At 42.7% G+C, this 13,328-nt stretch overlaps 2 protein-coding genes across 2 annotated transcripts; both read left to right on the top strand.

Annotated features, from left to right (window-relative positions):
- Positions 1–1,161: 1,161 nt before the first annotated feature.
- On the top strand, positions 1,162–4,849 carry LOC310789634 (serine/threonine-protein phosphatase 2A catalytic subunit beta isoform-like). The gene is made up of 7 exons (XM_083651279.1): positions 1,162–1,595; positions 2,105–2,314; positions 2,757–2,930; positions 3,016–3,105; positions 3,449–3,610; positions 3,718–3,836; positions 3,988–4,849. The coding sequence occupies exons 1-7, from the start codon at positions 1,494–1,496 to the stop codon at positions 4,058–4,060; spliced, it is 930 nt and encodes a 309-aa protein (XP_083507405.1). The 5' UTR covers positions 1,162–1,493; the 3' UTR covers positions 4,061–4,849.
- A 3,012-nt stretch (positions 4,850–7,861) lies between these two features.
- Positions 7,862–12,911, top strand: sfxn1 (sideroflexin 1; the record flags this gene model as incomplete). The annotated part of the gene is made up of 10 exons (XM_083651644.1): positions 7,862–8,025; positions 8,145–8,315; positions 9,421–9,519; positions 9,633–9,708; positions 9,974–10,059; positions 10,606–10,733; positions 10,902–10,951; positions 11,240–11,289; positions 12,573–12,620; positions 12,806–12,911. 10 exons carry the CDS (start codon positions 7,862–7,864, stop codon positions 12,900–12,902), a joined length of 969 nt encoding a protein of 322 aa, XP_083507770.1. The 3' UTR covers positions 12,903–12,911.
- Positions 12,912–13,328: the final 417 nt, after the last annotated feature.

Genomic DNA, 13,328 nt, shown 5'->3' with positions numbered 1-13,328 from the left:
CACACGCCACCCAGAAATCTCCTTGCTGCATCCACAATTATATAAAAAGAATTCCAGACTTCTTTTCCACTCCAGCAGTACAGTTAATTATCATTGCCAAAAATGCCAGAAACTTCACTTGATCTTTAAAAAAACAAAATCTGTCATGCTTCCTGTCCGATTCGACCTCTTTAGTTAGTTTCCTGTCTCCCCTCCTCACGCCTAGGCCTCCTCCTAGATATCTCCCTGACTATCTCTACCCTCTTTGGACAGTTATTCTCCCATGCCGAATGATTCCCTTCATAAAGAAGACACTCTGGTCTAACTCCTTCCCACACTGCCTCACACTCCTTCTCCCCACATTTACCACATCAACCTCACTTCTACACACATACAAGCTAGCTATGACCAAACTTCCAACAATGTTTACATTGCAGTGGCTTGGGAACATACTGCCTCATTGGGTATGACACGTGATACAAAAATACCTTATCCGGTAAATACTTCAAATCAAAATGCATCATGACAGATTTAGTCTAATATTTTTCTTCAACTACTTTATCAAACCTTTTCATTCTAAAGCTATCTAATCTATCACTCAGTAAATCTCCTTGCATCCTTCAGACTACAGCCTGTAATGGTTAATGTTGTTTCTGAACATATAGAATGTGACAATTTATTAAGAAGCAAAAAAAAGAAAAAAAAAGAAAGAAAGAAGGATGCTGTCCTGTGAGGTTTTGTTCCATCTGTACTCTTGCACTTCTGATCCAGTTAGATATCATAATGCACCAAACACACACCATTATGCAACCCAAAGTCTTGAATTAAAGTAGCTAGGTGTGAAGTTATTATTATGACTTATTAAAATGTGAAAACTGGAGCCGCTGAACCCATGGTGACGTAACGTAGCAAGTCAGTGGTTGAACAACAAACGTTGCAGCTGAGTGATAGGCTAGTACATAGCTAGAAATCTCTAGTGTACTGTCTGTGTAGTTACCAACTTTCCTTGATTTTGCAAGTCAAAAATCAGAATGATACATTCCTGCACACTGCAGTGAGGGGTCCTTGGGAACAGTTGCGTCTTGAATCCAGCAGGGGGCAGCACAGACCAGCAAACCACCGAGGGGGCCCGGAGAGAGAGGTGGTGACGTAAACACAGTTTGTTGCTCGAGTCGCCTCGGTGGAGAATGAGAAACAGCAGGGCTGGGTCTCCACAATTCCTAGGCTAGTTTTCGTGTTTACGACAACATTAGCTACTTCGCGTTTACTTGACCGTTAAACGTCAAGAAACACAATCATTTTTGTATCATGTAAGTTGGATAGGTCGGTCGGGACGAAATTGCAGGGACGCAATCTGTCCAGGCAATTGACGCATTCATTTTGGAGAGCAGAGAGCGCACACACACGGGTTGCGAATGATCAGAGCCTGCTAGCACGTAGCTTAGCCAAGAGCATAAAACGTCGCCGTTTTCCTTCACGTTAGGTAAATAAAGCTAGCTGACGCCAAAGCAGGCATGGACGACAAGACATTCACCAAGGAGCTGGACGGATGGATTGAACAGCTGAACGAATGCAAACAGCTTACGGAAAATCAAGTGAAAGTCCTCTGCGAAAAGGTGCGTTAACGTTAGCTAACCATTAGGCATTAGTTGCTATCGTTAGCTCCCCATAGGTGCTAACATTGATGTGTATCTTGTAGCGTTGGTTCATAATTGTTAACCCTAGGGAGGGGAGTCGATGCTCTCGTGGATTTGCTTTGGAGCACACCATTTGGTTGCATTTGCATTCAGTGCCACTGTTGAGGCTAAAACGTTAGAAACCACTCGCCAAGAAGATGGAGGAGCGAGCAGCCGCCAGCCAGCCAGCAACTCTGCTGCTCTCCCTAGCTACGCCCACTCCCATGTACCTATTCACTATGCGCGCCTCTTTAGTGAATTGGCAGTATCACGTATCACAGAGGAATCTACCCTAAATTCAAGACAAGATACATATTCTGTGTTTTTGGCCTTGATAAAAGGCTTTCTTGCAGCACAAGCCCATCACATAATGCATTCACAATCTCCCTTTTTTATCACCTGTTTATCAACCTCACTGTATGTTTTTCTCGATCCACCTTTTTTTTTAGGCCAAGGAGATCCTGACGAAGGAGTCCAACGTGCAGGAGGTAAGATGTCCTGTGACCGTCTGCGGAGATGTCCACGGTCAGTTCCATGACCTGATGGAGCTGTTCAAGATCGGGGGCAAGTCTCCAGACACCAACTACCTCTTCATGGGAGACTACGTAGACAGGGGCTACTATTCTGTGGAAACGGTCTCACTTCTGGTATCTCTTAAGGTAAAGTATTGAAATGATACCGCCAATACGATCATGTTGATATAAACAAGCCGACTCTAATTGTGAGTCTATAACAGGGGTCAGCACCCTAGGGCACAGATTATTTTTGATAGAAATGTTGAAATGCCCTGCTAAATTACCTATTTCACAGCCATTTGCTGTTGTGCGGCCTGTTATGTTGGATATTTACACGCTACTCTGCCTCTGATTGGTTAGCCTCCTTGTGTTCCATGCATTCCATACATTCCAAAGCAGCAGAGAGCAGATGAAAATGTTGGTGCGAAAGACAAAGAATGTAAGGTCCTCCAACTAAAAAAAAACCTCAGGCACACTGAGTGACGAGCAAATTTGAAAATGGCACTGGTCTATAATATGTTGGGAGTACAGGTGGTGTTACTGGTTGATCATCCTTGCCTTTTTTGATCATATGTCATGTTTTCAGGTGAGGTACCGTGAACGAATCACAATCCTCCGAGGGAACCATGAGAGCAGGCAGATCACACAGGTGTATGGCTTCTATGACGAGTGCTTGAGGAAATATGGAAATGCCAACGTTTGGAAGTACTTCACAGACCTGTTTGACTATTTGCCCCTCACTGCGCTGGTAGACAACCAGGTGAGTAATGACAACAGGTAAAGGACTTACCACATGTAAACCACATGAGCTGTGATTTAGCTAGTTTCATCCTATCTTCTTTCAGATTTTCTGCCTCCATGGAGGATTGTCTCCTTCAATAGACACACTGGAACACATCAGAGCGCTGGATCGCCTGCAGGAGGTTCCTCATGAGGTAGATGCAGGGAACTCTACAGTAGTTTTCTTTAGACTGCCCTTACTAATTGGTGATTTCTGTAAAACCTACTGTCATAGCATATGGATGTACGAATATTTATATGAATACGTTTGCAGTTGAAATACTTTGCTTTAGAAGTATGTGCAAGGACTTCCCAATTTTTTTTTTGCAATACTGCATATTCTGCTCATCATGCCCACTCAGTACTATATACTACCATACTAAAGTCTATACGTCTACTGTATACCACTGTTGCACCTCTTCATATTGAATATATTTTTAGATTGTATGTCACAATAGAGTTAACTTCAGTAATATTGTCATTTTGTCCATCTTTTAGGGTCCAATGTGTGACTTGTTGTGGTCGGACCCGGATGACCGTGGTGGCTGGGGCATCTCTCCCCGTGGTGCAGGCTACACCTTCGGGCAGGACATCTCCGAGACCTTCAACCATGCAAATGGCCTGACTCTGGTCTCAAGAGCCCACCAGCTGGTGATGGAGGTACTTTGATCTTGTTTACAGAAGGATAGCAAATCCTAATCCACAACACATGCAGCTACTACATTATCATGATTATTTTCTAAAATGGCTATCATCTCTTCAAATAGGGTTATAACTGGTGCCACGACCGCAATGTAGTGACGATCTTCAGTGCACCCAACTATTGTTATCGCTGTGGAAACCAGGCGGCAATCATGGAGCTGGATGACACATTGAAATACTCTTTGTAAGTAAAGTATTCTACCGTTAATACAGACGCTTGTGTATTTTTGTTGTGTACATGTGGCAACAGTCTTAAATATGATTCATACTCATAATTAAAAAAACGTAAAACAAAATGTGAGTTGATGGTGAGTGCTGCCCCTGGTGTGTTTCAGCCTACAGTTCGACCCCGCCCCGCGCAGAGGAGAACCCCACGTGACCCGACGCACTCCCGACTACTTCCTGTAAAATTCTCCCTGCCTGAAAACTACTTCCTGTAAAATTCTCCCTGCCTGAAAAGTTGTTGCAGTCAGTTAGAGGAAGGTGGGAATGGCAACACACTACACAGAGGTTTGACAAATGAAGCATTCATTACCCCATGGACCAAAAAAATGTTGTGCCATATTAATCACAATGAAATGGGAAATATCACACCTAGCTAAGACCACCACCATCCTTTCAACTGTTTCCTCTCTGTGCATGATGTTTTTATTGCTATCAAATGATTGTCAGTACGAACAATACAGTCACACAATACCTGCTGGTTTTGTCAGGAAAAATATATCCGCAATGAATGAAACTAATACTGAGAATAATGGCTAAGTGTAAGTAACTTTTGTGTTAGGATGTTAACGATGAACAGAGTGTGTTGCCATACAGTATATAAGCTGCATCTTTCACTTGGCATGGCCTCAAATCAAAGGTTGCAGTAAATATAATGTGAACTTTTTTCTTTTTCTTTTTTGTAACTGAAGCGCAACAATTTATTTTGTGAAGTGAGATGATAGGGTTAGACGTCCAAAATGAATTTGTTCTCTTTGCACTTTTGTATTTGATTTCTATCACATGGCACTGACAAACTACATTCTTTTTATATCCTATTCTAGTGTAAGTAGCCCTCTTTTTGCTCTACTCTCTCATATGGGAGTTAATGTGTTTCATTTCAATAGGTGATATCGGTACAAATGACATAAATTGTAAAGAGGGAAAAAAACGTAATGTTTTGCAGCCCCAGCTATATGAAATAAAGATTAAAGCTTCGTCATTAACGTCGTCATGTACATTTCTTTTTGGCCTTTCTTCCCCCATAGCTGCTGTCTAGAAGTCTGATTGATCACCACTAGATGGAGATAGACGTCCAAGAAGCTGCTCATGACCAATTCTTCTAATCAATGTCCTCTACTGTACATGTGCAGGTTATTAGGTAATATAGCCTAATGAAATCACCACTAGACGGAGATATAGACATCCAAAAGGTGTTGGTTATCAATTCTGCTAATCAATGACCTCTCCTGTACATTTACAGATTATTATGGGATCTAATAAGCGATATTTCATGCCATCTCTTGTACAATATTGTACACCTTGGCTTGGGTCTGTTTCTGTCTTTTATTGTCATACGAGATGCCTATTATACAAGACACTCCTGGTGTCTCTGATCATGTCAGTCTGATCTGCGCGGCGATTACGTGTTGGGGAAAAGTGAAAAACTTTTATCAGTTATTAATAATTTACTGCCTGCAAATTGCTACGGAGTAAAGTCGCGAAAACCTAAAGGCGTTAGCGGATGTGAGAGCCAGTTCACTGCTGAAAATAAAAGCAGGGTATATAAGGACCAGCTGAAAACCTCATTCTGATGGTCGCTACTTTTAAAATGTATCTCATATAAACACATACAGCCTACAGAAAATAATCAAACATTTCCTTTAATTACCTATTACAAATTAATCTAACATCTGAACCCGCTGATGTGTGCGGAGCTTTTATTTTGTCAGCGAGATTCCTTACTGGCGGAAGTGTCGCTGTGTGCTTGCATGTGTGCTTGACCACTGTGCTGACGCTGTAAAATTAGCTTGCTTGAGTCTTTCAGGGACACCTCTCGCGGACCGCTGGAGCGCACAGTGCAGTAAGTAACACGCATCTTTTCATAACCATCTATATAACTATAAAACACGCGGACGCAGAGGGGTACCAGCATGTGCTTTCTGCCTCGGATCGGGAACAGTCACATTTGCTGCTGGAGACGCGGCTGCTGCCAACTGGATTTGTGGATGTGGCAGACTGATAATACTAGTTGAATTTGGGGCGCACAGCTGGACAATCGAGCTGGACAGATGTCGCGAGTAATTTGGCCGTTTTAAAATGAGCCGTTTCTTTTAGGATCGGTAGGTTTCAGCGCCTTGCCCCATAGACCATGATGCTAGCTCAAACATCTGCACTTGCAGTGCTTTGGTCCAGATTTGACTGGTCTACGTCGGGTTGAACAATTAAATGTCCCTCGACCGATTTGAATACACTAAACTGCATTTCGCACTCGTACACGTCCGCTCTTTTATGAATGAACGTTGAAATTGTCAACCAAATCAAGCGCAATTATAGCCTATATGATGCTTATTGGTTATAATGAGTTGTTGTGAATTGCAGGTTAATGTATAGCCACACACAGGCCGTGTTTGATTGGTTGAGAGTAGGGCAGGAGCAGCCGAGGGTTTATAGATCAGAGTCCAAAGTTCAGCTTCTCTAATGTCACCTGCACTCATAATGTTGCATTAGAGCTATTTATTAGGCATTGACACTTATGTGATGCAGCCGTTATGAAAAGTGCAGTTGACACATAACAGTGCAGGATGGAATCAAAGCCATAGGAGAGAGGGGTGCGTTGTTGCCATCTCGTGAGAACCCCATGGTCTTTAATTCAATTTAAAGAGACAGCATCGCCTGCTGCTTCTCCACAGCCGCCAGTTTGTACAGGGGGATTTCTCTCTTTTATTCTCAATCCAGCAGCCATCTTTGGTGCAATTGCTAGGAGAGTTTCATCATCCTGATCCTGCAGAGTGCAGAACCTTGCACAGACTAAAATGACCTGTTTTTCCACGAGAGAGGCCCTCTTCTACTGTATATCCCCCCCAGGCCATGTCTGTCTCCCGGGTTGTTTCTGTGCAACATGGAACAAATGGTTAAAAACCAGATCAGACTGGGTTACACGGTCCTACACTGTCTGTCTTTCATTGGAAAGATGCATGCATTCACATACTGTATGCATAGCTGGTGTTGGTCTTATCAATAAAATTGTGAAATATATAATAGTCCTTTACACAGTGATAATAATAAACCCAAATACTGCATAAGCCCACTGTCTCCTGCTCACTGTACTCCACTGCCATTTGCAGCTTATTGATACAGGTCATGAGTCATTTATTCAGTCATTCACAGCATACATACATACATACATACATACATACATACATACATACATACATACATACATACATACATACATACATACATACCGGTACATACATACATACACACATAACGTGCATCTTGGCGTTGTCACTTGTGAAGAGCTGCTCTCAGCCACAGTTTGGGGGGTTGGTGAGTTCCCATAATAGGGCTTTGCAATTTAGCGCTTCAGAACCCTCGTGTCAGGCCAGCCATCACCATAGCAACATTATGCTGAATCAGCAGCATGGCAATCCAGAAAGGAGACTTTGTGTTTTTCACAAGTCCTCCTCCACTGATTTGTGACTGCAACAGAAAAAGAGGAAGAGCTGGAGTTCAGCTTCAGTTATGACTTTGTAATAAGACAGAAAGAGTATCGTCATTATTTCAGTGCACTTTTCAGATTCTGAGTCTGAGTTTTTAACGGTTGCTTACTGTCGAGGCACATCCTTATTTCTATTTGGAGACCGCTGAGAGTTCACGTTCCAGTGCTGGGAACGTTTAGGCCTGTCTTGTCCCATCACGGCTTTCACCTTTTTTAAATACAAAAGTATGCTACTGAATATCCTCTAACATCCTAATATATTACCTAATATATATACAGGGATGCAAACTAGTCACCTTTAGGTGACAGTCAGGGGTGTAGTGGTAAATACAGAGGTGGGTAAACTATCCGAGGTGTGTCTGTCTGTCTGTCTGTCTGTCTGTCTGTCTGTCTGTCTGTCCTGTCAGTCACCTTTTTCACTCGCCATGAGTTTGCATCCGTGAATATAATTGTGAATATAATTGAGACAAGCAGTATGACATGTTTCTTTTCCCCAGATAAACATGGCAGCAGAGCTCTCCACCTCCATAAACATCAAGGAGCCTCGGTGGGACCAGGGCACGTTCACGGGCCGGGCCAAACACTTCTTCACAGTCACAGACCCGAGGAACATCCTGCTCACCAACGAACAACTGGAGAAGGCCCACAAGATCATCAGTGACTACAGGTAAAGCAGGTTGGATCTACTCACAAAACCACAGCAAATTCACCCAAAACCAGAATACAATGTATTGAATGAACAGTGCAGGAGAGACTCATTTGGGGCCAAACTTTTCTGTCTCGCAGGAAAGGTGTCGTCTCCCCAGGACTGACAGAGGATGAACTGTGGAGAGCCAAATATATTTTTGATTCGGCGTTCCACCCAGACACCGGGGAAAAGATGCTCCTCATCGGCCGGATGTCGGCGCAGGTCCCCATGAACATGACCATCACCGGCTGTATGATGACGTTCTACAAGTGAGCGCTTTTCTCCTTCAAAGCAGTTTTAGAGGATTAAAATGGTCAAAAAACGGTCTGGAAGCAGTCAGCGATCCTGCGCTGTGTTTACAGGATTATCTAATTATTCGAGTATTGTCCAGTAAAAGCTTACAAGCTAAAATCGTGGCTTCTGCCCCGGCTCTGATCGTAGCTGTGCTGTTCTCAGTGGCCTGTAGGGGGAGTCTGTAGGGGCCTTAGGCAAAAATTCCCTGGGGGCCCCTCCATCCTCATCACCATAATTGTATTAATAACCTGACACCAATGAAAAATACATCAATATTATCATTGGAATTCCTCAAGTTCCTAGGACATATTTTATTAGCCTATTTATTAGCCTATTTCATACATGGTGCAAAGTGAACTTTTTTGCCCACCGGCCAAATGTCTAGTGAATGTTCAACTGTTACCAGCCACTCAGTGGATTAACATTGTTTGTTTTTGGCTGGTGGTGAGTGAATCAAATCTACCTACCAGCCACTTGCACATTTATATTTTATTACCAGCATTCGGCTGGTGAGTCGTGACTGGTGCTAATTGTGTGCCCTGCTTTCATAGCAATTAATAGCTTAACTATTAGCTTAGCCAGGTTAACTAACTAACAAACAAAAAGTGACACCAATGCTAGCTGATTTTATTCAAGTAGCCTATCTCCCCATAGGCTACTATACTAAAATAACAGCATTCAGTTATCTGCCTAATCAGTATCTGCTCCACTTGCTTTCCCCCCACATCCTCTTTTTTCTCTTTCGTTTCAGATTCATTAATTTACTTCATTCACTTTCAATTCAAGAGAATACGTGAATCATACAAGTTTGACAGGAATGAGTCAAATACTTGAATTTAAAGTGAAACTGAATTCACACGCCATTCAAAATTGTCCAGGCCAGGGGATGACATGGAGCCCCTTTAGGGAGGTTTCAATGCCATTGCAAATTTTCCATTGGTTCTTTAATGGATTGGGGTTTGTGGTCACTGCTGTGGAGTAAAGTTTGTCAGGCCTCAGGGGGCCCTAACGGACTGGGGCCCCAAGCAGTTGCCTGCCTTGCCTGTTCACAAGCTGCCCCTCTGGCTGTTCTACCCGCAGGACGACGCCTGCAGTCGTGTTGTGGCAGTGGATCAATCAGTCTTTCAACGCCATAGTCAATTACACGAACAGGAGCGGGGACGCACCTATCACAGTTAGGTAAGAGGCTGACGTCATGATGTCACAACGTTGATGCATATTAACCCATCAAATAAACAGTGTTTTTGTGTGTGTGTACAGCTCTTGTGACGGGTGACTTTTTTATTTTGCAGTCAGCTTGGCACAGCTTATGTGTCGGCCACCACAGGGGCAGTTGCCACCGCTCTAGGACTAAATGCACTAACAAAGGTATCGGTCCATGTAACCCTTATTGTACATCTCATTAATGTGTGTGTGATGGCTTGAAGTTAGCCGCCACGCATAAATAGTCTCTTTGTCATAGAGCGGCCATATTATCTTTAAATAGAGGCATGCTTCGGCGATCGGACCAAGAGTAGTCGTCCTGCATGCTTTTATAGTGTGTCTGTGTTACACATCCTCATTTATAGAGAAATATTTCTAACTAATGTGTAATATTGTATCCAACCGTTTGATCTCTTGTCTCCTGCTGTAGCACGTCTCACCCCTATTCGGACGATTCGTCCCCTTCGCTGCTGTAGCCGCTGCCAACTGTATCAACATCCCATTGATGAGACAAAGGTAAGCACAATACTCATAGACGCCATTTACACATGGCGCTAACATGCGTTTTCTGTGATTAGATTGCAATCAGATTGTGTTTTATCACTTGAAATGCCAGGTGTAAACACCCCCAAAACGCATTGAAGAAGGATTGCAATCTGATCGGCCAAACCACCTCCGGAGGTGGTCAGGGATGCATTGTGTGTACACATTGAACACAAGTGTAAATGCAATGTGTCCTCTCAATCTGGATACAGCAACTTTATGCGGATTGAGAGGACAACCATTTCTGCCATCAGATTGCAATCAGATTGCAGTCAGATTGCAATCTAATGGCAGAAAACGCATGTTAACGCCAGGTGTAAATGGAATCAGGTTAATGTGGTCAAGCACAATCGGATTGCAATCCGATTACAATCCGATGGCAGAAAACGCATGTTAACGCCAGGTGTAAATGGCCTGATATTGTTTATCACACTGATGACAACAATGATAAGCATGTTCCAATAACTAGGTCTAAGGAAAGGTATTTTAATCAATGTGGTTTTTACTCCTTCTCTCCAGAGAACTGAAACATGGCATTCCCATAACAGATGAGAATGACAACAGGTTAGGAGAGTCAACGAAAGCCGCCCAGCAGGCCATCTCTCAGGTTGTGGTCTCGAGAATCCTCATGGCTTCTCCAGGAATGGGTAAGAAGATCCTGTTGTGATCGGTCCAATTATAGGCACCTGCTGTGGTTATTTAACACCTGTCTGGCCGCCTGTGGAGTGATTTAATTAACTGAGTAGCAATTTATCACCGCTTTTAGTTGGACATGTCTGCATTGTGTATTGACATTTTTAACGTTCTGTTTTCAGCTATCCCTCCATTTTTAATGAACTACTTGGAAAAGAAGGCCTTTCTGAAGGTAAGCGTATTTGAATTCTTGCACCCAGAAAGACACAAATGATGGAAAATTAATTGCTACACAGTTGCTCCCTGAACTCTTTCTTCATCCTCACTGATTCAAAAATAGCTGAATTGTTGTAACAAAAAGGTGGGAATGTAAAGTGGCGTACAGTCTGTAGCACTCGGTTCCTTGTTCATAACGACACATCAGATGAATGAAGAGCTCTGAGGACACGAGCCCACTCCACTCGTGGAATCCACCACAGCTTTTGTGTCCCTCATGTGTTTTTCTGCTTGGTCTTTTCAGAAGTTCCCATGGATGAGTGCACCTATTCAAGTCAGCCTGGTGGGATTCTGGTGAGTGGTCAAAGATGGTCCACTGATAAGCCAGCAGTTGCAGTTCTTTTTCAATTTCAGTCTACATTCTTATGGTGTGTGTATGAAAGTCAAATAATCCTCAGGTTTATATCAATTTGCCATAGTGAAGTAGCTCTGTTTTTAACAGAATTATAAGTGTTTTTCTTCCCTGGAAGTGAGAAATGATACAGTTCAAGTTACATTCGAATAAAGTGAGGAATAACAGAGGGTTCAGAAACTAGTCCAGACAGCAGACATCACAAATGGAAGCATGCTAGTTAGCTTAGCGCATGTGTATTAAAATAACGTGAGATGAGGAGGAATGATCATGTTCACTGTGCAGAGTGGCAGCTAGCATGATAACAAGCTCCGCTAGATAGCATTTGTTAACGTTTTGCATAATATCTGCTGCATCAGGGGCATTGTGAGGATTTCACATCTGAAATTCACAGAAACATTTTGATGCCCAAATTTGACACCGTTCTACCCCCAGAGGAAATTTCAGCTTCAACAGCAAAATGCATCAATCTGCTGCACTTTGATGTACACTATATATATATATATATATATATATATATATATATATATATATATATATATATATATATATATATATATATAGGTCTGAATCAACCAGACCATGGCCTACATTGATACATTCCAGTGAGCTGTCTGTCATATCTGTTACTGTCTCTCTCCAATCTAAATACTTCTTTTCCAGCTTATTTCTCTCCTTAGATGCAGAAATGTATTTAACTTGTTTCTAGAAACGTTTCACCTGTCACCAAGCCAGTATGTTTTCATGCCACATCATAGCTGTAGTAATTATCCCATCTGTCTACTATAGTACTAGTATAGTACTACTATAGTATACAGATTCAGAATGGATACTATACTACTATAGTACTATAGTAATATAGTTACAAATTCAAAAGCTCATTTCTAAACACACATTTACAACCATCTAAGAGAAACTGTCTCAAGTTGAAAATGGTATAGCCGTTTCATGGAAGGAAATTGTTTTTATGCAGTTAATTGATTTGATGTTTGCAGTTTTTTGACAATTGGATTATCAATCATTTAGTTTGAAATAAATACTTTAGCGACGCCACTCCCAGAGTGCCCACTAATTCCACCAAAACAGTAACACGCTGAGATCAAAGGTAACTTTGAATGGGCCTCGGAGTGCCAGTTTTTGAACGCAGCTGATGTTCAGACGCGTTGCACAGAGGGCTGCGTAGGATGTCAAACGTTTCATTGGAGTGCGGTTTGTTGTGTTTCAGCCTGGTGTTCGCCACTCCACTATGCTGCGCGTTGTTCCCTCAAAAGAGGTGAGTGAACAGTTCAAGAATATAGAGGTTACAATAAACTTCACCCACCCCATCTCTGTTTGAATTCACGCCTACCTTGCGGTGACTTCTTTCTGCCTGGACGGTTGTATAATATTCATTTGTATATTTGACCCATCCCTTATTCCTCCCATCGCTCTCCCACACCTCTTCCTGCACTCATTCAGCTCGATGTCAGTAAGCCGTTTGGAGCCGGAGCTGCAGGAGAAGATCCGGGCGGAGCACCCGGGTGTGGAGAGAGTGTACTTCAACAAAGGCCTATGAGCATCCGGCCCCCCTCATCTAAGCACTGCCACACACTCTCCGCCCGCCGGCCCTCCTCATTCAGTGTGCCAAAGTTAAGTTAGCTTCTCCTCATTTCTGCCGTTCAGAGGGATATCGCAGGGCCCCCCGCTCCCACCTCAGTCTTTTTTTTTGTATTGAGATGTTTGCCTCTGTCAATGTGATGTTGATTTATTTTAATTGCTAGAGAAGATTTTGTCATACTGGGCCTGATGAAAAACGATCACGTCTGTCACAAGTTATAGAGGCCTGTATAAGAGAGTGTTTAAGCGGGCTTTTATTTTGTTCCTGTGCAGTATTTCTTTTAAGTTGGTGACTTTTGATCATACGTTGCTGCCAAACCATTTTCATATATTCTCCAACCTTGTGTTGTGTTCAGTCAGGAAGTGGGAACAAACTGGCAGGCGG

Source organism: Poromitra crassiceps, assembly GCF_964638095.1.
Source record: "Poromitra crassiceps genome assembly, chromosome: 15".
In the NCBI taxonomy this organism is placed as follows: Eukaryota; Metazoa; Chordata; class Actinopteri; order Beryciformes; family Melamphaidae; genus Poromitra; species Poromitra crassiceps.
The sequence above is the reverse complement of the archived record's forward strand: the minus strand, read 5'-3'. Positions and strand labels throughout refer to the sequence as shown.